Source organism: Schistocerca nitens, chromosome 2 (assembly GCF_023898315.1).
Source record: "Schistocerca nitens isolate TAMUIC-IGC-003100 chromosome 2, iqSchNite1.1, whole genome shotgun sequence".
In the NCBI taxonomy this organism is placed as follows: Eukaryota; Metazoa; Arthropoda; class Insecta; order Orthoptera; family Acrididae; genus Schistocerca; species Schistocerca nitens.
The window spans coordinates 489,414,603-489,438,921 of NC_064615.1; the positions used below are offsets into that span (position 1 = coordinate 489,414,603).

The following is a 24,319-nucleotide window of genomic DNA, read 5'->3' on the forward strand; positions in this document are numbered from 1 at the left end:
ACTAATACACATCACCGACACATCTGTATGAACTATTACAGAGCCGACCTCTTTGGCCAAGCGGTTCTAGGCGCTTCAGCCCAGAACCGCATTACTGCTACGGTCTCAGGTTGGAATCCTGCCTCAGGCATGGCTGTGTGTGATGTCCTTAGGTTAGTTACATTTAAGTAGTTCTAAGTCTAGGGGACTGATGACCTCAGATGTTAAGTCCCATACTACTTAGAGCCATGTGAACCCTTTGGAACTACACTCCTGGAAATTGAAATAAGAACACCGTGAATTCATAGTCCCAGGAAGGGGAAACTTTATTGACACATTCCTGGGGTCAGATACATCACATGATCACACTGACAGAACCACAGGCACATAGACACAGGCAACAGAGCATGCACAATGTCGGCACTAGTACAGTGTATATCCACCTTTCGCAGCAATGCAGGCTGCTATTCTCCCATGGAGACGATCGTAGAGATGCTGGATGTAGTCCTGTGGAACGGCTTGCCATGCCATTTCCACCTGGCGCCTCAGTTGGACCAGCGTTCGTGCTGGACGTGCAGACCGCGTGAGACGACGCTTCATCCAGTCCCAAACATGCTCAATGGGGGACAGATCCGGAGATCTTGCTGGCCAGGGTAGTTGACTTACACCTTCTAGAGCACGTTGGGTGGCACGGGATACATGCGGACGTGCATTGTCCTGTTGGAACAGCAAGTTCCCTTGCCGGTCTAGGAATGGTAGAACGATGGGTTCGATGACGGTTTGGATGTACCGTGCACTATTCAGTGTCCCCTCGACGATCACCAGTGGTATACGGCCAGTGTAGGAGATCGCTCCCCACACCATGATGCCGGGTGTTGGCCCTGTGTGCCTCGGTCGTATGCAGTCCTGATTGTGGCGCTCACCTGCACGGCGCCAAACACGCATACGACCATCATTGGCACCAAGGCAGAAGCGACTCTCATCGCTGAAGACGACACGTCTCCATTCGTCCCTCCATTCACGCCTGTCGCGACACCACTGGAGGCGGGCTGCACGATGTTGGGGCGTGAGCGGAAGACGGCCTAACCGTGTGCGGGACCGTAGCCCAGCTTCATGGAGACGGTTGCGAATGGTCCTCGCCGATACCCCAGATGCAACAGTGTCCCTAATTTGCTGGGAAGTGGCGGTGCGGTCCCCTACGGCACTGCGTAGGATCCTACAGTCTTGGCGTGCATCCGTGCGTCGCTGTGGTCCGGTCCCAGGTCGACGGGCACGTGCACCTTCCGCCGACCACTGGCGACAACATCGATGTACTGTGGAGACCTCACGCCCCACGTGTTGAGCAATTCGGCGGTACGTCCACCCGGCCTCCCGCATGCCCACTATACGCCCTCGCTCAAAGTCCGTCAACTGCACATACGGTTCACGTCCACGCTGTCGCGGCATGCTACCAGTGTTAAAGACTGCGATGGAGCTCCGTATGCCACGGCAAACTGGCTGACACTGACGGCGGCGGTGCACAAATGCTGCGCAGCTAGCGCCATTCGACGGCCAACACCGCGGTTCCTGGTGTGTCCGCTGTGCCGTGCGTGTGATCATTGCTTGTACAGCCCTCTCGCAGTGTCCGGAGCAAGTATGGTGGGTCTGACACACCGGTGTCAATGTGATCTTTTTTCCATTTCCAGGAGTGTATTATAGAAAATTTTATTGTGCAATAGTTTGTGGTGTTGTGTGGTGAAAGCTGTTTGCGTTTTGTTGTTTTGTAGTATGTCAAATGAGTGGTGTGTGTAATTTGTGGTGTGGGTGTTGTTTGTGGTTTGTAGTATGATGTGTGGTGTGTTCCGTTTTGCTTGGTGTGTGGTGTATGATGCAGGTGGTGTGTGATGTGTAGTGTGTTTGGTGGGTGTTGTGTATGTAGTGTCTGAGGTGTGTTGTGTGTGATGTGTTGTCTAAGTATGTTGTGTGGTGAGGCCTGGGATGTGCTGTCTTTGGTGGGCTGTGTTATTTTGTGAGTTGTGTGTTTGTATTGTGTGTGGTGTGATACTGTGTGTAGTGAGGCTTGTGGTGTGTTGTGGTGTTTCTGTGTGATGAGTATTTGTTGTCATGTGCTGTAATGTGTGATGTATGGTGTACAGTGAGATATGGTGTGTGTGATGAACTGTGGTGTGTGTGGTGTTAAGGGCTCTCATGCTGTTGCGGCTAAACCTTAAACCTTATAAAAGCGACTATGCATACTCCACTGCAAGACTTCCTACGAAACACTGAGGAGAATATATCACTGCTAGTCATGCTCTTTCCTATTCCACTTGCAAATGCTACATTGGTAGAAAGATTATATGCTGCATGTGTGGAAGCTGTCTCCATTTACCTGTAGGGTAACGGTAAAAGGAAGTTTAAATTAGAAACAGCATGTTTCATCTAAGTGGTCTACTGTGTTGGAATGTCGCGTGTGAATAACAGAGAAGAAATTCATGTCCCCAACCTATGGTCTGTGTCCAGTACAGTTCTGAGATGTCACCTCATGAGCAAAATACAGAATATAATGTCAGATTTGTGATTGGATTGAAGAGTTCATAGCATATAGCTTGTTGTCCTTAATGGTGGGTACTAACTTCATTGATCTCGGCTCAATGGAAACCTTTTGCAGTTACAGTGGTATACTGTTTTGATTTCGAAATGTACAACCCTTATTTGATAACATTATGCCTTGAAGGATGGATTGTATGACAAATTCTGAAGAGATCAATTCTATCAGCAACATTCTCATCTTATGTAACACAGAATCTAAGTTGCAATTCAGAAGAAACGTCTGCTGTCAGTATACTTTGCATAAAACATGTCGAACCATTGAGTAACAATACATTATGAAGGTCCTTATGTGAGATGTGAATCATTCTGCAGCCTGTCTCATCTCTAGGTCCTGTAATGTTTAGCATAAAAGTTTCAGAAACAAATGTCCACAAACTTCCATATCGCTTTGATGCCTTCTTTTTATCAGATTGTCTCTTTAAAATGTATGACATGATACTAGATGAACACTGTTGTATGGATCATCACATTAGTTGTCATTTTCTGAGTACTTTCTTTCCAAAAATACTTAGTAATGTGTTATACCAATGCGCCCCTTTTAAACTGTACCGAGATCATAACTACTATGTACTCTTGGGTGACTATTAAGGCCAGTAGCATGTCATGGTAGCTTAATGGACATAAAGGTTTACGTACCCAATATCACAGCTGCATGCTGTGACATTGGTGGGGAAGCAGGCTGGACCAGCAGAGAGTCATGCCACACGCGTTTTACAAGTTTAGTAGCTGAAAACATTTTTTTTCGGATTCAGAGTTATTTGCAATAGTTTTCTGACAGGACAAGTGTGCACCTGCCCCCAAACTTTTTTTTTTAAATTTCTCTACAGTACGTTTGTTTGAAATAAGATAGTGTGTATGACACGTGTGAGTTTGCCATGATCCATTTTCTATCGTTTTTCAATATGAGCTAAAGCAGATGTCTACTGATGGCATACTTTTTGGTTTCCTGTAATTTTAACTTGTGCCTTGAGGGGTGTGATGTTAGAGGTGGTAATGTGCCATGACAACTGCATACTAGCAGCAGGAATTGGCGGCTGATAACTTAGTCCTGCTCAACTGTCAGGTGGTGTCAGTAGTGCATAGTGACTCAGCAACTTGGCTCTGTACTCCTCTTTGTATTAGATTATCGAATCATTAGTATGTGTCTTACATCTCAGTGCACAGGGCTATTACTAGTGGGTAGTGCCACAACTCCAGGTGAGTGGGTCTCATATGCCTTATGTGACCCAGTGGCTGATGGCTTGCCACTGCCAGGCCCCTGGTAACAGTTGTGTTGAGCAGTGACTTGACTGTTAGTATGCTAACATTGAGGCTGACAGAAGATATGGTGGCAGACTACTCGACTAGTAAAGTAATCTTGAACTTTGCAACTATTGATAGGTGTGTATTTTAATAAAGATAGAAACATTACTAGACTAATACCAGCACTCATTTAACCAAAGCGCAGGTGTACTTAAACCTAGAACACATCAAATCCAAACTTAGGGAGAAATGAGGGGACTTAATTGTTTAAACTGTGATGTCAGAGATTTGGGGGAATTTTTTTAAACTCTGGGCAGCTGGACCTTAGCTTGGGGTAGGCAGTGGGTAGTGTCAGGGGATACCTGGTGGCCATCTTGAATTCTACAATTAGAACAGATGATGTGACAACTAGGACTCATGTCCCTGCATTTCTGATTAGTGGTTTTTCATATTGATGAAGGTAGGTCAGAGATTGGTTATTACCTGTAGGGTGAAAAAAATTTTACATATAGTCAGGCTCAGATTGGCATCCTTTGTCTAATAGACAGTCCTGGACCTGCAGGGGAGACAAACGCCCTTTGTGCTACAACTGGTGCAAGGTTGGGGGGGGGGGGGGTTAGGTGATGTGGGGGGAAAATATCCCTTTGCTCCAGAACCACAGGATCAAAAGCATATTTTGTGTAACAGGCAGGCATATACCTGCAGGGAAAAAAATCATCATTTACCTCTAGGGGAAACCCAGTAAATTTTGACATCATAGAGACTGTGCCAGTATTCCAAGTGAGATATCTTGAATCATCATCTTGGATTGTGATGTCATAGAGCCTGTGGCAGTATTCCAGGTCGGCCATGTTGAATCGCCATCTTGTTCATCTGTGTCATAGACTCTGAACCAGTGTTCCAGGTCAGCCATCTTCAGTTCCAGCATGGTGATGCAACACCCTAGATATTTAAATTCCCCATCAATTTATACATAGGACAACAGCCCTACTTCCACATTGGCATCCTAGGCGTGAGGGTGGGGAAATCCACTATCACAATTGGTATTTGAATTTCCCACCAAATTTTGAATTTTCTATCAATTGGTACACAGGGCAATTGACCTATGCCTGAGAGGTAGCCTTCTTTCCAGAACTGAGGAATCCAGTGGGGGGGGGGGAGGGCTTGACTTGAAAACCACTCTGTGTAATAATAGAGTGATTAGTGAAAAACAGATCTTTGTTCCAGAACTGTAGATGGGGAGGACATGGAAAACCATTTATAAAAGACATCCTTTGTTTCAGAACTTTCGCAATTTCCACAAGCCCATGGCTGAAAAGTGACCAACACACAACCTCTGCTTTACGTGGCAATGGTGCTTCGTGATAATACAGTTGATCGTCACACAGCCTCCCACTCCTCCCCTTCCTTGGCTTCTCTGTTTCTAATTCTCTCGCTGTCTCTCTCTCTCTCTCTGTCTCTGTCTCTCTCTCTCTCTCTCCCTCTCCCTCTCTCTCTCTTGCTCTCTCTCGCTCTCTGTCTCTCACCTCCTTCCCTCTACTTCTGTCTCACTCATCCCTGCCCAGTACTTCCCTGCTGCTCTATGTTTCACTATCTCCTTCACTCTTAGCCTCTCCTCATATTTCTCCTTACCCTTAATTCCTATTCTATTTTTAACCTCTGACTCTTACTTCAATCTTGCCCGACCCTACTTTCTCTCCATACTGTAACCACACCTATTACCAAAACAGGTTGTGACATGATTGTAGAATACAGCTATGCAGAAATGCTTCATTTTTGTGCCCTGTTTTGTGGTTGTTTTATTGACAGTACTGGCCATGTTTGCTTGGGAGGAAAGAATTGCCTTTCTCTCACTGGGAAGGTGTTCCCCCAGTGTGATCTCTGGTTCCTGTTTGTCAACAGAAGGCGGTCAATGAGTCTCGTTAGGTGGGGAAGCGTCACTACGGAGATGAGCAGTTTAACTGAAGTGGGTCTGTTCTTTTGTTGGCTACAGCTGGAGTCTGCCTTCGCCGAGGGCAGAGACCACCCTGCAGTCACTGCTGTACTGAGAGAATAATTGAGCATGACACTTTGCCTTTTCTATATAGATGTTAAACGATGAGATAACATGGTGCCATCAAATCAGCATGAGAAAGTCTGTTACTTTGACTCCAAAATTTTTATGTATCCAACCAAATGAGTTAACCTCACCGTTGTAGCTGGCGCCAAGAGATTGAGCAGTTGGTGGAACACATTTCCAAGCCATTACCAACCTGTTACTCATTAACGTGCATTTTCTATGCCAAGAGAGGGAAGCTTCTACTGTGTTTCCCTGTATTTCGTGACATGAGCGACATTTTCCTTCGTCACATAGGCAACATCATTGAGGCGTCCACTCCATGTGGAGTTTTCTGGAAAGTTGGAGGTTGAGGTCGGCGACCAATATTTCTGGGCTTTTAGTCCCCTGGCCCAGTTAATGATGCTGATTGGCACGCCATAGCTGATTCAGGGGAAATGTAAGTGCCGCAGTTGAGGTAACACGATACATATTCTGAGCAGCTCGCAGTTTACTTGTTCTGCTACGCAATTTGTGTCGTCTTTGTAACAGAGGAGGAAATCTTGTGTATTCTCCATAAAATCTGTGTAATCTGGTTTTGCCCCACAGCATCAGCATCTTTTGTAATTTCTATAGAGAATTTACAGAGATTTGCTGTCTGAGCATTTTGCATGAGTTTTGTCCATCACTAACAGCAAATAAAATCTATTACACTCAGATTTTACTTGTATTTACAGATCTCTTAATTGTACTACAACTTTTCCATGGTTAGGTGAACCAAAATTAACAAATATAACTTGTTATATACCTAAGTTGGCGCTGCTGCTACGGTCGCAGGTTCGAATTCTGCCTCAGGCATGGATGTGTGTGATGTCCTTAGGTTAGTTAGGTTTAAGTAGTTCTAAGTCTAGGGGTCTGATGACCTCAGATGTTAAGTCCCATAGTGCTCAGAGCCAGTTGAATACCTAAGTTGTCGTTCTCACTGTGACGACGTCTTCATTGTGTACAGTGGCCAAACACGACGAACAGTAAGGTAAGAGAGACTCTACCAAGTTTAAAGGTAAACCACAAAGTGTTAGCTGTACGAAGTAGGAGGATTGTTGGAAGTTGCAGTAGAACATAGATACACAGATTTTTTCAGTAGGTGTGCATTTATTTGTTCTGTAATACAAGTGTGTTTGAAGAGTGCAGTGGTGCAGAAACGGCATTCAGACAGTGTTGCCGGCTGGCCGGTAGACGAGCGTGTGCATCGAGTGGGCGGGCAGCGACAGCAACGCCTCTCCCAGCTGGGGGTCCGACACCACCACGGAGCGCCGCGTCTCCTGCCTGACAACACACAGACAACCAGGTCAGCACACAGCCTACCATGCAAACAGGGGTAACAATGGGCACTGATCTCTACAATATCCGGTTGCAGGACTCTGCTCTATGAACAGAGAACTGTGGTGCCCTTGCAGACACCTGCATTCCATATCACTTAGCTAACAAATTTTCGATCAGCTGTACGTGAACAAGGATTATTGGTTTCTGAGTATAAACCCCATTTCAATGAATGTGGCAGTGTCTGAAGCAGCGAATTTTCATAAACGACATTATTGCAGTACTTTAGCAGAAGATATGCATATAGTTAAAGTAATTGCTTCCTTGATGTAAGCTACAGACTTTACAGTCTATCTTGTGGTTGTGCTTCTGCCAATGGAAGAAAAAATATTTTGTGTTGTTTGTACCTCTACTGTGTATATCCTGCAGCAAACGTAAAACGACTTATAACATTATGAGGAGTAGTTATACAGTTTTAATTGTTGTTGATGTGGTCTTCAGTCCTGAGACTGGTTTGATGCACCTTCCCAATGCTAATTTATCCTGTGCAAGCTTCTTCATCTCCCAGTACCTACACCACCCTCCATGCTGCCCTCCAATACTAAATTTGTGATCCCTTGATGCCTCAGATGCTTCTATTCTCTTCTTGTCCAAACTATTTATCGTCCACGTTTCACTTCCATACATGGCTACACTCCATACAAATACTTTCAGGAACGACTTCCGGACACTTAAATCTATACTCGATGTTAACAAATTTCTCTTCTTCAGAAACACTTTCCTTGCCATTGCCAGTCTACATTTTATATCCTCTCTACTTCGACTATCATTATTTATTTTGCTCCCCAAATAGCAAAACTCTTTTACTACTTTAAGTGTCTTATTTCCTAATCTAATTCCCTCAGCATCACCCGACTTAATTCGACTATATCTTATATCCTCCTTTTAAGACAATGTCCATTCCGTTCAACTACTCTTCCAAGTCCTTTGCTGTCTCTGACAGAATTACAATGTCATCGGCGAACCTCAAAGTTTTTATTTCTTCTCCATGGATTTTAATACCTACTCCGAATTTTTCTTTTGTTTCCTTCGCTGCTTGCTCAATATACAGATTGAATAACAACGGGGAGAGGCTACAACTCTGTCTCACTCCTTTCCCAACCACTGTTTTGTATGGTGAAAGTGCATAATTGTATGAAACAGTGGGTAAGTGGCACAGTCGCTTCCAATGAGATCAGACAAATGTGAACGATGCGGAAATCCATCTCTCTGTGAAGAAGCGGGAATCGCAAGAGAAATGGAAGACCTGGTGCTAGAAGATTGGCGCATCATAATTCATGTGATAGTCGAAAAATCAGCAGTGGATTTGACTTCATCGCCTTACACGATATTTTGGACGTGATAAACGTCGCCACCCGGTGGGTTCTGCGGGAGCTAACCAAGCAGTGGATTCACCACCGCCGGAAAAGGCGATAACCCAGCTGTCATCGAGCAACGCGATGGCGAGTGTTTTTTGGGAGTGCCATGGTGTGGTGCTGGCAGATGTAACTGGAAAAGGACGAACCATGAGAGGAGCAAGCTATCGAAATCTCCTTATGAGATCATGGGAGGCTGTAAGGACGAAGTATCGTAGGAAGCTTTACAAGGGGCGACATTCATCCACGACAGCTCCCTAGCTTATTCTGCACACTACAGGATCACACATGCTGCTTCTCTGAGATACCAAATTATCTCTCACTCCCCGTGTTCTCCTGACATGGATTCCAATGACTTCATCCTCTTTCGTTCACTAAAGGAATTATTGTGTGGTATGTACTTGCAGAATGGCGACGAGGTGATTTTCAGTGTAGAAAGTTTCCTAAACAGCCAAAATACAGGCTTCTACAAACAAGGTCTCAGCTAAGTCATCCATCGTCGGGAAAAATGTCCCAGACTGAAGGCAGAATACGCAGAGCAGGACTAAGACCATCACCAGGTGGAGAGGTCATAAAGAGCAGACTGGCAATACCAAGAAAAACGTTTCTGAAAAAGAGGAATTTTGATCACCTACTATCAACGAAAGTGTTTGGATGTCTTTTCTGAAGGTATTTATTCGGGCTGTAGCCTTGTATGACAGTAGTGAAGCGCGTGCGATCAGTTCACGCGAGAAGAAGATAGAAGCTTTCAAAATGTGGTGCTGTAGAAGAATCCTGAAGATCTGATGCGTAGATCGAATTACAAACGAGGAGGTACTTAATCGAACTGGAGGACAAAGAAATTTGTGACACAACTTGACTAAGAGAAGAGATCGCTTTAAACAGCAGCTGTGTTATTTAGTTTAATTGTAATGGTAAATGCGAGATTAAATTATTGTTCTACAATTAAGAATATGAAAGAAATCATTTATGTACAGTGTGAGCTGCAGACCCGCTTTTTATGCTGAGAGAGGAGAAGACAATGGCAATGGTAAACAGATGGAAAGTAATAAATACTGGAAGATAACAGACAGTGCCTGTGTCATAGAAAGAACCAAGGAGACACTGGCAGTATATGTGAGAGAGAGGGACACAGTGGCAGTGGAACGGCACAGAACAGTGCTAGGAAAAGAGTGATGGAGACGGCACCAGGGGTGAGGGGAGGATTAAGGGAAAGAGAAAATGGAAGTGGGTGAGAGCGAGTGATAATGAGAGACAGAGTTTAGGACAATGACAACCAGGAAGAGGGAGAGACAGTGACTGTGACAAGAGACATCAGTTGTGGGAAGGAAGGGATGAGATATTAACAGTAAGAGAGATCAATAGAGACGTAGTGACAGTGAGAGAATGTAGTAGTAGGGCAGAGTGAAGCTGAACTTTGGCTGTGACGCAGGAGACAATGACAGAGAGACCCAAAGATATACTGACAGTGAGGTGGACTGATGAATGAGTGAGAGGAGTGTAACTGGGTGTGGACGGATATGAGCGACTTACAGCGATGGTCTAGTGGGTGGGAGTGAGTTACAGCTATGCTACCTTGTCGGATCTGAGGTGAGTTTCATGTTAAAAAAGCGTGAACATATTTGCATGACAACATGTTTGGAAAAAATTTTTAAAGGTACTGAGAATAGCAGAATGAGGCAGCTGCTACCCCACTCTCCAGTCGGATTCTTTTAAATAAACAGGAAAATATTCGCATTTTTTGTGCTCTGACAGGAGCATTTTTTCGCTGGTATAGAGCACATTTCATAAAGAAAACCTGTCTGCGAATTGTAGACGGGACTAATAGATAATGTTTGAATAAGGAACTCATGTCCCGAAATATGCCCTCTGGATAAAAATTTTGAAGACCAGATGACTTTCAAATCTCCCGCTTCACAACACACGCACAGAACGGACAGTGACCTCTGACCTGTGTGCTCTACAGGTGCCCGTGGCGTTGGCAGTGTTTCGATTACTCGTCGTCGCAATCTCTTCTAAGTCGAGAGTGCGACGCGTCCATGGAGCGCTGCAGTCGCCCCTCCAACTTGCGAACGTACCAGTCTCTCGCAGCCGTTGCTCCAGTCAGACAAAAATGGTACGTGACGTCATAATTACTAGACTGACTACGGCAACATTTTCGCAGTTTTTGTGCGTTCAGTGAGACGAGATATTTGAAAGTGTTATGATATTCAAATTTATTTTACTTCCAAACGGTACATTTCTGGACTCGTGTTTCTTTGCAGAACTTTGCCTACCCAAGTCTCTTCTACAAGCCCTAGATACAGTGATAATCCAAAACGTTTGACCACTGTCCTTCGCGACGTTGGATGCCGCCTGGTGGCGTTGCGGAACGTGACGCAGAAACAAAAGTATGTAAGCGGAGCACACGCCGTCGGGGGATCACGTGCTGCTGTCGAGAGTATCTACGGGAAGAGGTAGAAGGACGCTGAAACTACTACAAGAATGGTTTGAAAAGATCTCGGAATCACCACGAGACGTCAGCGCTAGCGCAACGAGTTTTTCACGTGATATTCATTGGACTGTTGCCAGTAAACACGTGCCACGTCAGTGCTCTTGGAAGAGAGCTGTGGCGGTGACGTGGCTCTGTTGTTGTTCCCGCGCAGTGATTTGCGAAGATGGAAAAAGTCGAGATTCGACGTATGATTAAGTAGTTCGTAAAGAAAGGTATGAAAGGATAGGACATTCCTGCCGATTTCCAGAATGCACTGAGGTACTCTGCTCCTTCATATTCACCCGTTGCAAAGTGGACAAATGAATTTAATTTTGGTAGGGAGAGCTTAGATCAGGGGTTCCCAATAAAATTTTCTCGAGGACCCCCTCGTCGAGCATGATTGGTACCTTGTCATATCACAATATTAGGTACCTAAGAAAGCCAAATTAAGAGTCTTTTTTGGTACTTAGAAAAAACAGTGACATATTCATTATTGAAAAAATATTGAGCTTAAAACTTTTTCAATTTAGCCATCATTGTTATTGTTAAATTTTTGATTATTGCTCAAAATCTTTGTCTCCAAATCTTGGTGTTTAGTATAACCAACTCCTTAAAAAAAATAAAAATAGAGTATGAACTGAAAATGACAGGAAGAAATTAAAACTGAGTGTATTGGTCTTTCAAGTGTACTACACTTGAGATTGCATTGAGTAGACATGGGTGAAAAATAAGAAAACACTAATTTCATACAAGGAATTACTTATCTGAAAAAATACAGTTACAGCAGAGTACTCCATCAGTATACAGTTAGTTTTAATTTTCGGTTCTTAATGACATGAGTTCAATCTGACCTTTGAGTCCATTATTTCTGAAATATTAGGTTGCAAACTTGAAACTTTCACTCTGAAATCCGATTCCCATATTTGTTTTTCATGAAACACATGAAAGAAAATGCTTTCTCACACCGATATGTGGTTGCAAATGGAAGGATCTTTTTCATTGCCTTATCTCCAAGTTTCTTGTAGTCCTTGCGTGCTGATGCCCAGAAGTCTGTAATTTTATCTCCGATGAAAATGTTTATCATCGTACCACAGCTGGACAGATCCACAAGTTGATCTTGCTCTTCTTCAGTGATGCCTTGGATTTTGTCTATTTCTTCACAGCTGAAGGGATTTCGCATCCTTCTGTCGTCAGGGTCAGGTTCAGGGAAATATTCTCTAAAAGTGGTGGCTAGGCTGCGTAGATGCTCGGCTACATTAATCTTGATCTGGGCAGGCATACTCTCCTCTCGTGACTCCAAGAATTGTTTTAAAGTAGAAAAGTTAGTTAGTGACTCGTTTTTTATCCTTGACGCCCAGATCTGACACTTTTCGACCATAGCACTAATCCTATCCTCAACTTTGAACATGTCTACATTTTTTCCTTGTAAACTCAAGTTTAACTCACTCAAGTGTTCAAACACATCAGTTAAGTACGCAACTGAGCAAAGCCCAGAGAATTTAGTGTCAAGAAGGAAGACACAAACCTCGTCTCTAAGTTCAAAAAATATTGACGAGATCCTACCTCGAGAAAGCCATCTTACTTTCGTATGAATAATAAGTTGTTCATGCTCACTGCCGATCTCAGGCTAATAAGACGCTACACGCAGAAGTTAGCGTTCGCTAACGCTCTGCTCATGCAGGAAGCGGCCAAAACAAAAAATCTGTTATCATACGAAATATATTTAATAAATTTTTTATTCTAATAGCACCTTGCGGACCCCTCTGGCATAGCTCGCGGACCCCTGGGTGGCCGCGGACCACCTGTTGGGAACCAGTGGCTCAGATGATGATCCTCGCAGTGGTCGGCCAAGATATGCCACTACTCTAGAAATCATTGCAAAAGTGCACAAAATGGTTATGGAGGACCGTCGATTGAAAGTACGTGAAATTGCTCACTCTTGCCAGATGTCATCTGAAAGGGTATATCACAAGAATTAGAAACGAAAAAATTATCTGCAAGATGGGTGCTGTGACTCTTGACGCGTACCAGCACATATGTGCCGTCGCCATGCCAAAATTACACGAACTAAGGAATGAATTGTTCCCACATCCGCCTTATTCACTTGATATGGCTCCGTCAGTCTTCCATCTCTTCGCAAAACTGGAAATTTTTCTTGGTGGACGAAGATTCACTTCAAACTAAAAACTGATAGCTGGAGTTGACAAATATTTTGCAGACAAGGAGGAAATTCATTTTCGAGATGGGAATGGGATCAAGGCATTGAAACATCGTTGGACCGAGTGCATCCATCTACAAGGAGACTACACTGAAAAATAATAAGTTTCAGTGATGTAAGTACTTTTTTTTTCTATTCCGTTGCTAGAACTTTCCAAACCACCCTCGTACTAGGCGCTAAATGATTGGACGTCCACGAATCTTCTCAGAACGTGCGGTTTGAAGGCCTGTCTGCTCTGTAAATCAGGATAGATTGTGATCTGTGGCATCTCTGCCGAAAGAGCACAAGTGCTGGTGCATGCACAAGTGTTTCGGAGCACACCGCTTATCGCACATAGTTGGACATGGAGCTCTGCAGCAGACCACCCCTACGTCTTCACATGTTGATCCGACGACATCGTCAGTTACAATGGCAGTGGGGAAGGGACCATTGGCTTTCGACCGTCGATCGATAAAAGTGTCGGCTCTTCGTGTGAATCACATTTTTGCTGTACTAGGTCGACCGTCATCTCCCACAGGCTGGTGGGAGGAGTATTATGCTATGGGAGACATTCTCCTGCGCTTGCACATGACCTGTGGTAGTAATCGAAGACGTGCTGACAAATGATAACCACCTGAATTCCTTCGTGCTTTATGCCTTCCCCGATGGCGATGTCATCTTTCAGCAGTATAATTGTCCGTGTCTCGGAGGCAGAACCGCGCTACAGTTGTTTGAGGGGCATTATAGTGAACTAACGTTAAATGTCTCGGCGACCAACTTCGCCTGATTTAAATCCTATGTGAGCCATCTGGGTCGCTATAGGGTGCCATCACTACATATGCAAATCAGTGGCCCTTTCTTTGCGCATATTACATGACCTGTCCAAGGACATCCAATGTCTCATACCTCCACAAACTACTAGCAAACTGTCGAATCCATGATGCCCCCAATCAGTGATGTATTTCGTCCCAAAACGAACGAACAAGCTATTAACCAGATAGTCATAATATTTGGCTCATCAGTATATAAGAAATATCTGTAACACTTACGCTGAAAAAACAAAGCTTTCAGCTACTACACTATGTTCACAAGGATATCTGCGTCATTTCAAAGATAACCCTATGCGAGAGCGTATTAAGTATGTACTGCTTGCAGCGTACAAGCCTACTTTCTTAGTAATTACTTGTGAAGTACAGCCATGGAGCTAAGAATTACAGAGACTAGCTGCATAACAATCACACGCCATGCTGATATACATAAACCCTCGATCTTGTTCTTCACCAAAGTATAATGTAAATAACTAAGTGTCACTAATGGTCTTTGTTCAGGTCTTTACGGTAGTGACCAACAGCAAAAATGTTTGCAATGAGGGTGCGGATGATTCTTCTTATAGAGGCGACGTCACCCCACTGTACGTAGGGTCATAATATCCGTGTTCCAGTAACATTTACTCAGAAAATTATCTATACGGATTGCTATTTCGAAAGAAAATAGTTTTTAAAAAGCGCCACTCTTCTCACAATAAACCCCCTTCAGTTGTCTACTGAGCCAATGTTATATCTGAGAACGCACAGTAGTGACATGTTCTGTAGAACTCGCCGAGGAGTTTGGTGAGAGTTAAGAGTACATCGTAAGTCTTATTGTAAAACCCTGCATGTGAGAGAGAAATGTAATACCTCTCTGAATTTGAGATCGTCGAGAATGAGGCACACCTTTGAGACCCAATGCTAAGTTTACTGTGCACAACGGATTTACTAATACTGTAAATGATTGGCCCTAGCGAAGAATCTGAAGGTGGGGAATTTACATAATATCATCATTTAAAGGAATTTGTTGTGATAATGAACTCAGTAAAAATAACACTGTGACTTGTTGTCAAAAATATATGAATATCAAAGCAATGAAACATAATTATAAAGACAAAAACGTTACAAACCTGCTATACGTATTGCTAACTAATGCAATGAGTTGGCTAAGTTACTGAAAGAGGTGGAGTTACACCAATCTTGGCTCTGCTTCTGTGAGACAGGCACAGTACCCTGACTACGATGACCAGAGTGACAGTTTGACTAGAACTAATACCCCAAGATCCTACAGAACTAGGGAAGTGCTGACAAATGAGCCAGTGTCACCTATCTTGCAATCGAACAGAACCGTTCTGGTTTCCCTCATATGCTGTAGCTGTAAGCGAGGGTTCCCATAGTCTTTTCTGAACTCTGAACAGGGCTGAGACACAGAGACTGCACGACTTCAGAGCGTGCAGCCGCAATCTAGTCTCCACATCTCTCAACTGGCGTATGTCTTCCTCATCCTGGACATGACTGTCCTCATCCACGTCTTCCCATCGACCCCATTTTCTGTCTCTAAAAACGAAGCTTACTGCGGCCTCCCTGGCAACACTATGTGTCCATCAATTTTCTAAAAAGTTGGCAACGCCCCAAAATAGCGTAATTGTTTCATAGGAAGGGTTTCTTGCCCAAAATTGCCGAAACGCCAACAGACCAACGAATTCATATATTTCCTTCCTTTCTAAAGAGCTTGCTGCCGTGAGTTAAACCCAAATGACGTCACAAGTAACACGCCGATCAGTGCTCATTGTGCCATCAACTAGCCTCACATTACAGGTCCCGTGAAAACGCAAAAAGCTTGCTACGAGGCTACTAGTCGACTCTGCTACAGCGTCAGCTCAGAGCTATTTTTGTGTTTTTTATGAACGCCAAGAGATGTTTCTCTCCCCAGGTGTCTCACCCCCCAAGTTCCCAGTGCCTATCGCCTTATGGGAGAGTTACGTTTTCTGTCATGAAGCCTTTTTTATATTGGGCACTCACTGATTGTCATAAATGGGTAACGGCTTGTCCGCCAGCACACTATCCATCCAAGCGACTTTCATACCCTGGGCAAGAGGTAGCTTCTCCAGCTGTCGTTGTTCTTGCTTCTTCAGAAGGCCAGAGGCACGGCCCTAGTGGGTAGTTTCACCAGGCCTCATGTTCATAGCACTATTTGCTCCTAAAGTAAGCCCAGAAAACGACTGGAAGTACCCAGCACCAAGTTGGGTTATAAGAAAATTAAGAAAAAAAATGGTTCAAATGGCTCTGAGCACTATGGGACTTAACATCTATGGTCATCAGTCCCCTAGAACTTAGAACTACTTAAACCTAACTAACCTAAGGACATCACACAACACCCAGTCATCACGAGGCAGAGAAAATCCCTGACCCCGCCGGGAATCGAACCCGGGACCCCGTGCTCGGGAAGCGAGAACGCTACCGCGAGACCACGAGCTGCGGACAAAATTAAGAAGAGGAAATGAACACACCACATCCTATCACTGTGATAATATGTATGTCATCAAGCTAATTAACTTCCTCCGTTTTCAGATTTAAAGATTCCAGAGGAATGAAAAGAGGCTCACTGAAGGGGCTTGCAGCATTCCCGTATAATTCGATCGGATGTCTCAGATCACTATGGGCCAGCCGGCCGGAGTGGCAGAGCGGTTCTAGGCGCTACAGTCTGGAACCGCGCGACCGCTACGGTCGCAGGTTCGAATCCTGCCTCGGGCATGGATGTGTGTGATGTCCTTAGGTTAGTTAAGTTTAAGTATTTCTAAGTTCTAGGGGACTGATGACCTCAGAAGTTAAGTCCCATAGTGCTCAGAGCCACTTGAACCATTTGAATTATGGGCCAACAACATAGATGTCTTTCCCGTCACACAGATCCAACGGAGAGAATTGAATGACTTCTGATGGAATATAACTAGAAATATCACTCAGTAAGAGAGAGCGACAGAGAGAGAGAGGTTAGATATCGTGATAGTGATATGATGTACACCGATAACCCAAAACATTGTGACCACCTACTTAAAGGCGTGTGATTCACCTCTAGGACGCAGTTCAGCAGTGATTCTGGGTGCCATAGATTCGACAAGTACTTGATGTGTTTCCAGAGATTTGTGCCACCAGATGCTTATGCACGTAACACAATCTTCCCGTAATTTACGGGCGGTTGGTTTTGGGGGCGGAGCTGGCACCCGATAGGTCCCAAATAGGTTTCATCGAGTTCAGAAAAGCCGAATTTGATGGTCAAGACATCAACATGAGTTCACTATCATGCACCTAAAACCATTTCACCACGATTATGGCCTTGTGGCAGGGACAGTTATCCTGCTGGAAGATGCCACCGCTGGTGACGAACAAATCAAGCATAAGGGGTTAAGATGGTCCCTGATAATGTTCACGTAGTCCCTACCTGTCATGGTGTCTTCGATTACTACCGCAGGTCCCTTGGAAGCCCAGGTGAATGTATCTCATAACATAAGATTGCTCTCACTGGCCTGCCTCTGCGGTGCGCTGCATGTTTCGAGCAGCCGTTCAGCATGGAAGACGGAGTATCTGGGCACGACCGTCGACCTGGTTTCACAATAAACGGGTTTCATCCCGCCAGGCGAATCGATTCCGTTGATCCATGGTCCTGTCTCAATGATCTCGTGCCCACTGTTATAATAATTGACGGTGTTGTTGGGTCAACACAGGAACATGCAGAAGTCCTCTGCTGCAGAACACCATTTTCAACACGTGCGCTGTACGATGTGCTCCAAAACACACGTGCCTGCGCCAGCACTGTACTCTGTCGCCAGATCTGCCACAGATCGCCACCTATCCTGCTGTAAGGAGTGGGCAAGCCTCCAACTTATCGTCGCCTACTCGTGGTTTCAGCATTCTTCGACCAGTTTCCATAGATGCTCACGACATTACCACGACTGTCCGGCTTCGCAGCTTCCGAGATACTCACTCCCAGGCACTGGGCTACACCAATCTGGCTTCTGTCAGCATCGATTAAGTCGGCGGATTTGCACATTTGCGCCAAGTACCATCGCTAAAATGATTTCTCGTTCATCTCTGTTTCGCTCATACTAGGTGTGACGATAAATTAATAAGACTGATTTTCTTTGCAAGATGCGGCAACCCTTCATGCTTGCGTAGGCACAATATCATTGACCTTGGTTTATAAGCTGCTTCTAGTCCAAGCGGCACATCGATGCAACTGCTCAGTGGTGAGTTGAGCTGTAATAAGTTAACACATGTTTGTGTCTCTCGTCACGGAAATGGAACCGCATAATATTGCGCAACGGTATGCCATTTCTTTTTGCATTAAATTGGGTGAAAACGCTACAACTTACGGTAAGCTTCAGAAGGCTTTTGGAGAGGAGGTTATGCCAAGAGCTCAAGTTTTTCATTGGCATAAAACGTTTAGTGAACGCAGAACGAATGTTGAAGATGAATACCCCAGTGGACGACCACCAACCTCACAGATGGATGTCAGCTTGGCCAGGGTGAGTGAACTTGTACGATCTGATCGAAGATTATGCGTGAAAATGATTGCAGAAGAACTGAACATCAATCGATCTAATAATAACTGAAGATCTTGGTATGAGAAAGATTTGTACAAAAATAGTCCCCAAAAATCTCACACCATAACAGCGAGAAACATGGAAAAATGTGTCAGCCGATCTGTTAGAGCAAACGGAATTCAATCCAGAATTGTTGAGCCGTGATGAAAGTTGGATTTTTCAGTACGATCCAGAGACGAAACACCAAAGTTCGAAATGGTGCTCAAAGGGATCACCCAGACCAAAAAAAGCTCACATGTCAAAGTCAAAAGTGAAATGCATGCTTGTGTGCTTCTTAGATTGCAAGGGAATTGTTCAAAAAGAGTGGGTGCCTCCTGGACAAACAGTTAACCAATACAACTACAAAGAAATTTTAGAAAGACTTCGTAAAAGAGTTCTTCGTGTCCGTGCCAACATTGCTGATAATTGGATTCTGCATCACGATAATGCGCCATCCCATACTGCTCTGCAGGGCAGCAATTTTTAACCTCAAAAGAAATTTCAGTACTACCACAGCACCCTATTCACCAGATATCGCTCCGTGCGACTTTTTTCTATTTCCAAGAGTCAAAACGGTGGTCAACGGACAGCATTTTCAAACAATACAAGATGTCCAAAAAGCTGTGACGAGGGTCTTGGAACATATTACGGAAGATGAGTTCCAGAAATGGCGGAAGCGCTGGAAAAAGTGTGTGCCATCAGAAGGGGACTACTTTGAAGGAGATGACACTAAACTTGAATAAAACAGTAAGCAACATTTTTTTTCACATCAGTCTCATTACTTTATTGTCACACCTCATATACTTCTCTTACCACATCACGTGCCCTCAGAGCCACCAAGCAGCACACAACTTTGCGGTGGGCAGTGGTCATAATGTTTCGGCTTATCAGTGTATATTTGATGAGGGAACATCAGGCAAGCTGTAAATCAGTTATTGCTCGTAGGCCTTTGAAACTAATTCATAGGGTTCGATGAACTATATAGGTTACTGTACGACCAGTGGTTAGACATCCTATTCGGTTAAGGCAGAAGACGTCCATTGCGAGTCTGAAGCAGAGGGTCGTCATGGGAGTATAGGCGGTAGGACTTCCCAGAGTGCCGCAACATGCTGAAATAGTAACTACTTTGTAATGCCACAGTCCACGAAGCGCCATGAGACGATCATGTAGATTTGGAAGATAGGTCTCCTCAGAGCACAGGGAATGAACGAATGCCATGTCAGCTTGTCCAAAGATCCAGCAACAAATATTTTGATATTCAAGTAACAAAGGCTCAAAATAATGGGCAACACGTGGCAAATGTGAGAGAGTAAAGGAGCACAACCAGTCCAGTATGAAACTCTGTAGACTTCCAGATTGGACCTCAGGTTGCAGAGAGAGTTGCGACGTACTTGTTTTGCAGGACTACGACGACGTCATCCTGAGGCGTGAGGAAGGCGACGCTCTCGACGTCGGTGGAGTTGGTGTCGGCGTCCATCTGGAGTTTGACGCGCCGGGATCCGCGCGGCACGAAGCGCGAGAAGTGCGCGATGGCGTAGTACATGGGCTGCTTGTAGAACTCGTCCGCCGTCGCGTTTGCCACGATGGACGCGTCCGCATAGTTGCCGATCCAATTGGGGCCGCCTTCAGTGTTCACCACCATGTTCCAGTCCTCCCAGACGGACGTCCAGTGGTTTATCACCTGCGCAGCACACAGAACGCAACTCACCAGGGGAGACCAAACACGACTGGACCTCTTTCTCCTCGCAGTAGGGCAATACAGCTCCCAGGAAAGCGGAGGTGAAGTAGAATGGTAATGTGATTGGGACCCACACAGCAATATTCTAGGATGGGTCACGTTAGTGTTATAAAGGATCTCCTTCGTATATCGCATTTTGATCATATGATTAAGGCCCTCATGGTTCGTTGTCTTAGTTGCTGGTTACTTCCTGGCTGTATGGTAGTAATACATGAAACTGTTTTGTTTTTGACATTCCGTCCAGGCCTGCATTGACATATTCAGAGATAGTCGTGTTTTCGCTGAGTTTGCAGACTAATTGCAAGTCTCAGTGGAACCAGGAGCACCCCTGAAGATGTCCAACGTAGTTCTGGACGAAACGTCAGGAAAAAAACAGATTCACGGACCATGACCATACATTTCAGAGGAGCCCCAGCAACTGACTGTATTTTCACAGCATCCTGTCAATTAATTGAAGTCTGCCATCTGCTTTGGAATCAACCGAGTGTAACTTTGGCAACCGACTTAGGCCACAGGAGTACGGAAGGACCAGATTTCGCGCCTACCATCGGCGACACTGTCTAACCTGTCGTGGTGCGTGACCGGTAGTGGAGGAAGAGTTCGGGTCGATAAGAGTATAAACGAGGTAAGATACTCATTCCACAGGTATCACCTGAAGATGACGCCAAGGTATTCAGTGAAAACATCGTGTTACGAAAACGACTGCACCCAACTGCACATCCGACAAGCAGTACAAACAATTTACACTTATATTCTCCGTGCTCTGGGCGAGTCCTGCGACGGTTGATTTAGTATTAAGTCCGCAGTCGAACACTTCCTCAGTGCTTTCTAGTGGGTATTTCTCTGAGACCGCTAAGTCGTAGAAAAAGTTATAAAAAGCTTGCTATTCATTTATATATTGCGTGAAATACTGTAGCCTATTATTTTCTGTGTCTTTGAAAAGTTGAAGCCCGATGAACCTATACCACTCTTGAACATGGTGTCAGCATTTTTATTCAGAGCGGCTATGGTCTACATAAAATACCCACCACTAATGTAAACAGGTTTAGCACTTCGCTTGCTATGTGGCTGGTACTTTCCTGCACTATGTATGTAGGAGTATAGCGCGCTCAGACTGCGTATTTTACCTGTATGATGTCGCTGGTGTAGTTCTCTGCCCGTTCCCACGATCCCAGCCTCACCGCCGGGTACCCGCCTCCCATGAAGGGACCTGCAACACAAGAGCACGTCGTCAGTGGCCGTCAAGTCTGAGGCAAACACCTGGCACGTCCTTCTGATTTTTATGCCATGTAATGCTTAATGTGTTTCACGTAATGCTTAATGTGTTGTTAGACTTACACGAGTCTGATGAAATAACGAAAGAATTTTCTAGCGTATCATTTCTCTGAACCACGACAAAGAGGCAAGCATGCGACAAAAACGATTCCGCTAGAGCATACAGATGCCAGACTGTATCGGTTATGAGTCGGTTGCCACCAATGAGTGAGTGAATTAAAGAAGCATTCTATCTAAACAATTATAAATCAATGTTACTTTGCACTTACATAGAATATTGGAAATATTTACTGTGTTGCTAAATGTTTCGAAAACACCACTTTTACAAATTTTGTGGGATAAAAAAGTGACGGTAATAAATTACTTGAGATAAGAAACTAGAAGTTTCAGCTACCGCATGAGATGTGAGATTGGTTGAAGAAAATGAAATAATAGTAGTAGTATTTATGGAATACTCCGTCGCTACTTGGAGGATCATAGACATACTAGAAACTTAAATACACAGCCGGCGTAAGGCATCTGACGATGGTCTATAAAGTCGAAAGGCGGTTCACAACAAAATATAAAATAAATATAATTATGAATCATTAATACAGTCTATTCTAGTTTCTTATGTAATAGAAATTATTACATTTTGATTAATCCTTACCACTGACACGATATTACAGCAGTAGCATTTCAAAGTTTCCAGCATTGAAACAGGAAGTATGACTGTCGACGTGGGATGGTCAATTATATAATGGATTCCTTAGGTTTGACAAAAAACTGAGAAAGTATATGAACCACTGACCATGAGATCTACCATTGTTTCCATACATTTATAAAACATCTAATACTGTGCAAGCAGCCACATAAAGAAGTTCAGATATCTAATCTGATCATCAAGGCCTGTTAGCACTTTCTTTAAACCCTAGATAAGTAACACAAGTCATCGAACCCATTCTTTCTTATAGTAAGTACCTTGTTACAACGTACCTAATCAACTGTCTGCAAACGTAATTTTTACCACTTTGTGCACTGCATTTGACGTACTCGTAGACCAAACAAGCAGCTCAAAAACAATTTTGCACCTACTGAATAGCTGCGAATGTGTGTTGGCTCAGATTCAAAGAGAGCACACGATGAAGGAATACCCCTTACTATATGAAAACATATTTTAATGTGAAATAATAGCAAACAATGACCAAAATAAATGCAATTTTTGAGGCGCAAATTTGTATATCTAGTAAATCAAAATCTCCTGGTGGGCAACGTTAAATTCTGTATTGCTGCTCCCCGCCCCACCGCCCCCCCCCCCCACCCCTCATTGAATTGCAAGATGCTTCGATCCTCGTTAGTGTGCTGTCCACAACGAGTTGGAACGTTGCTCTTTAAGCCTGTGCCACTTTCCGATAATGGGTGTCCTGAGCTCATCCAATGAGTGGGGAGGATTTCTGCGACGACGCACTGCATCTTTCAGCAGGTGGTTAGTTGAGTGTTTGTCGGCAGATTCCGCATGTAATTCCATTCTACTGAGTGCTGAGGTGTGAAGGAAGGAGATGACGGGCTTGCAAGCGTCTGAACATCATTCTTGAAAGACGAACTCATGTACAGAGCTAGACAGTAAGTTGGAGGACACTAACGCGATACTGCACATACTTCAAGTTAGCTTCTACATCTACATCTACACTACTGGCCGTTAAAATTGCTACACCACGATGATAACGTGCTACAGACGCGAAATTTAACCGACACGAAGAAGATGCTGTGAGATGCAAATGATTAGCTTCTCAGAGCATTCACACAAGGTTGGCGCCGGTGGCCACACCTACAACGTGCTGACATGTGGAAAGTTTCCAACTCATTTATCATACACAAACAGCAGTTGACCGGCGTTACCTGGTGAAACGTTGTTGTGATGCCTCGTGTAACGAGGAGAAATTCGTACCATCACGTTTCCGACTTTGATAAAGGTCGGATTGTATCCTATCGCGATTGCGGTTTATCGCATCGCGACATTGCTGCTCGCGATGGTCGAGATCCAATGACTGTTAGCAGAATATGGAATCGGTGGGTTCAGGAGGGTAATACGGAACGCCGTGCTGGATACCAACAGCCTCCTATCACTAGCGGTCGAGATGACAGGCATGTTATCCGCATGACTGTAACGGATCGTGCAGCCACGTCTCGATCCCAAAGTCAACAGATGGGGACGTTTCCAAGACAACAACCATCTGTACGAACAGTTCGACGACTTTTGCAGCAGCATGGACTATCAACTCGGAGACCATGGCTGCGATTACCCTTGACGCTGCGTCACAGACAGGAGCACCTGCGATGGTGTACTCAACAACGAACCTGGCTGCACGAACGGCAAAACATCATTTTTTCGGATGAATCCAGGTTCTGTTTACAGCATCATAATGGTCGCATCCGTGTTTGGCGACATCGCGGTGAACGCACATTGGAAGCGTGTATTCGTCATCGCCATACTGGCGTATCATCCGGCGTGATGGTATAGGGTGCCATTGGTTACACGTCTCGGTCACCTCTTGTTCGCACTGACGGCACTTTGAACAGCGGACGTTGCATTTCAGATGTGTTACGACCCGTGGCTCTACCCTTCATTAAATCCCTGCGAAACCCTACATTTCAGCAAGATAATGCACGACCGCATGTTGCAGGTCCCGT

General features: G+C 44.5%; 1 protein-coding gene across 1 annotated transcript in view; it reads right to left on the reverse strand.

Annotated features, from left to right (window-relative positions):
- Nucleotides 1–6,990: 6,990 nt before the first annotated feature.
- LOC126236433 (lysosomal acid glucosylceramidase-like) overlaps nucleotides 6,991–24,319 on the reverse strand; it is a 144,354-nt gene continuing 127,025 nt past the window's right edge. Inside the window, exons 8-10 of the mRNA XM_049945736.1 lie at nucleotides 21,502–21,584; nucleotides 20,028–20,317; nucleotides 6,991–7,171 (exon numbers count right to left, since the gene is read on the reverse strand). Of these exons, the coding sequence (XP_049801693.1) occupies nucleotides 7,054–7,171; nucleotides 20,028–20,317; nucleotides 21,502–21,584 (491 nt within the window). The 3' untranslated portion in view covers nucleotides 6,991–7,053. The remainder of the gene's footprint in view (nucleotides 7,172–20,027; nucleotides 20,318–21,501; nucleotides 21,585–24,319) is intronic.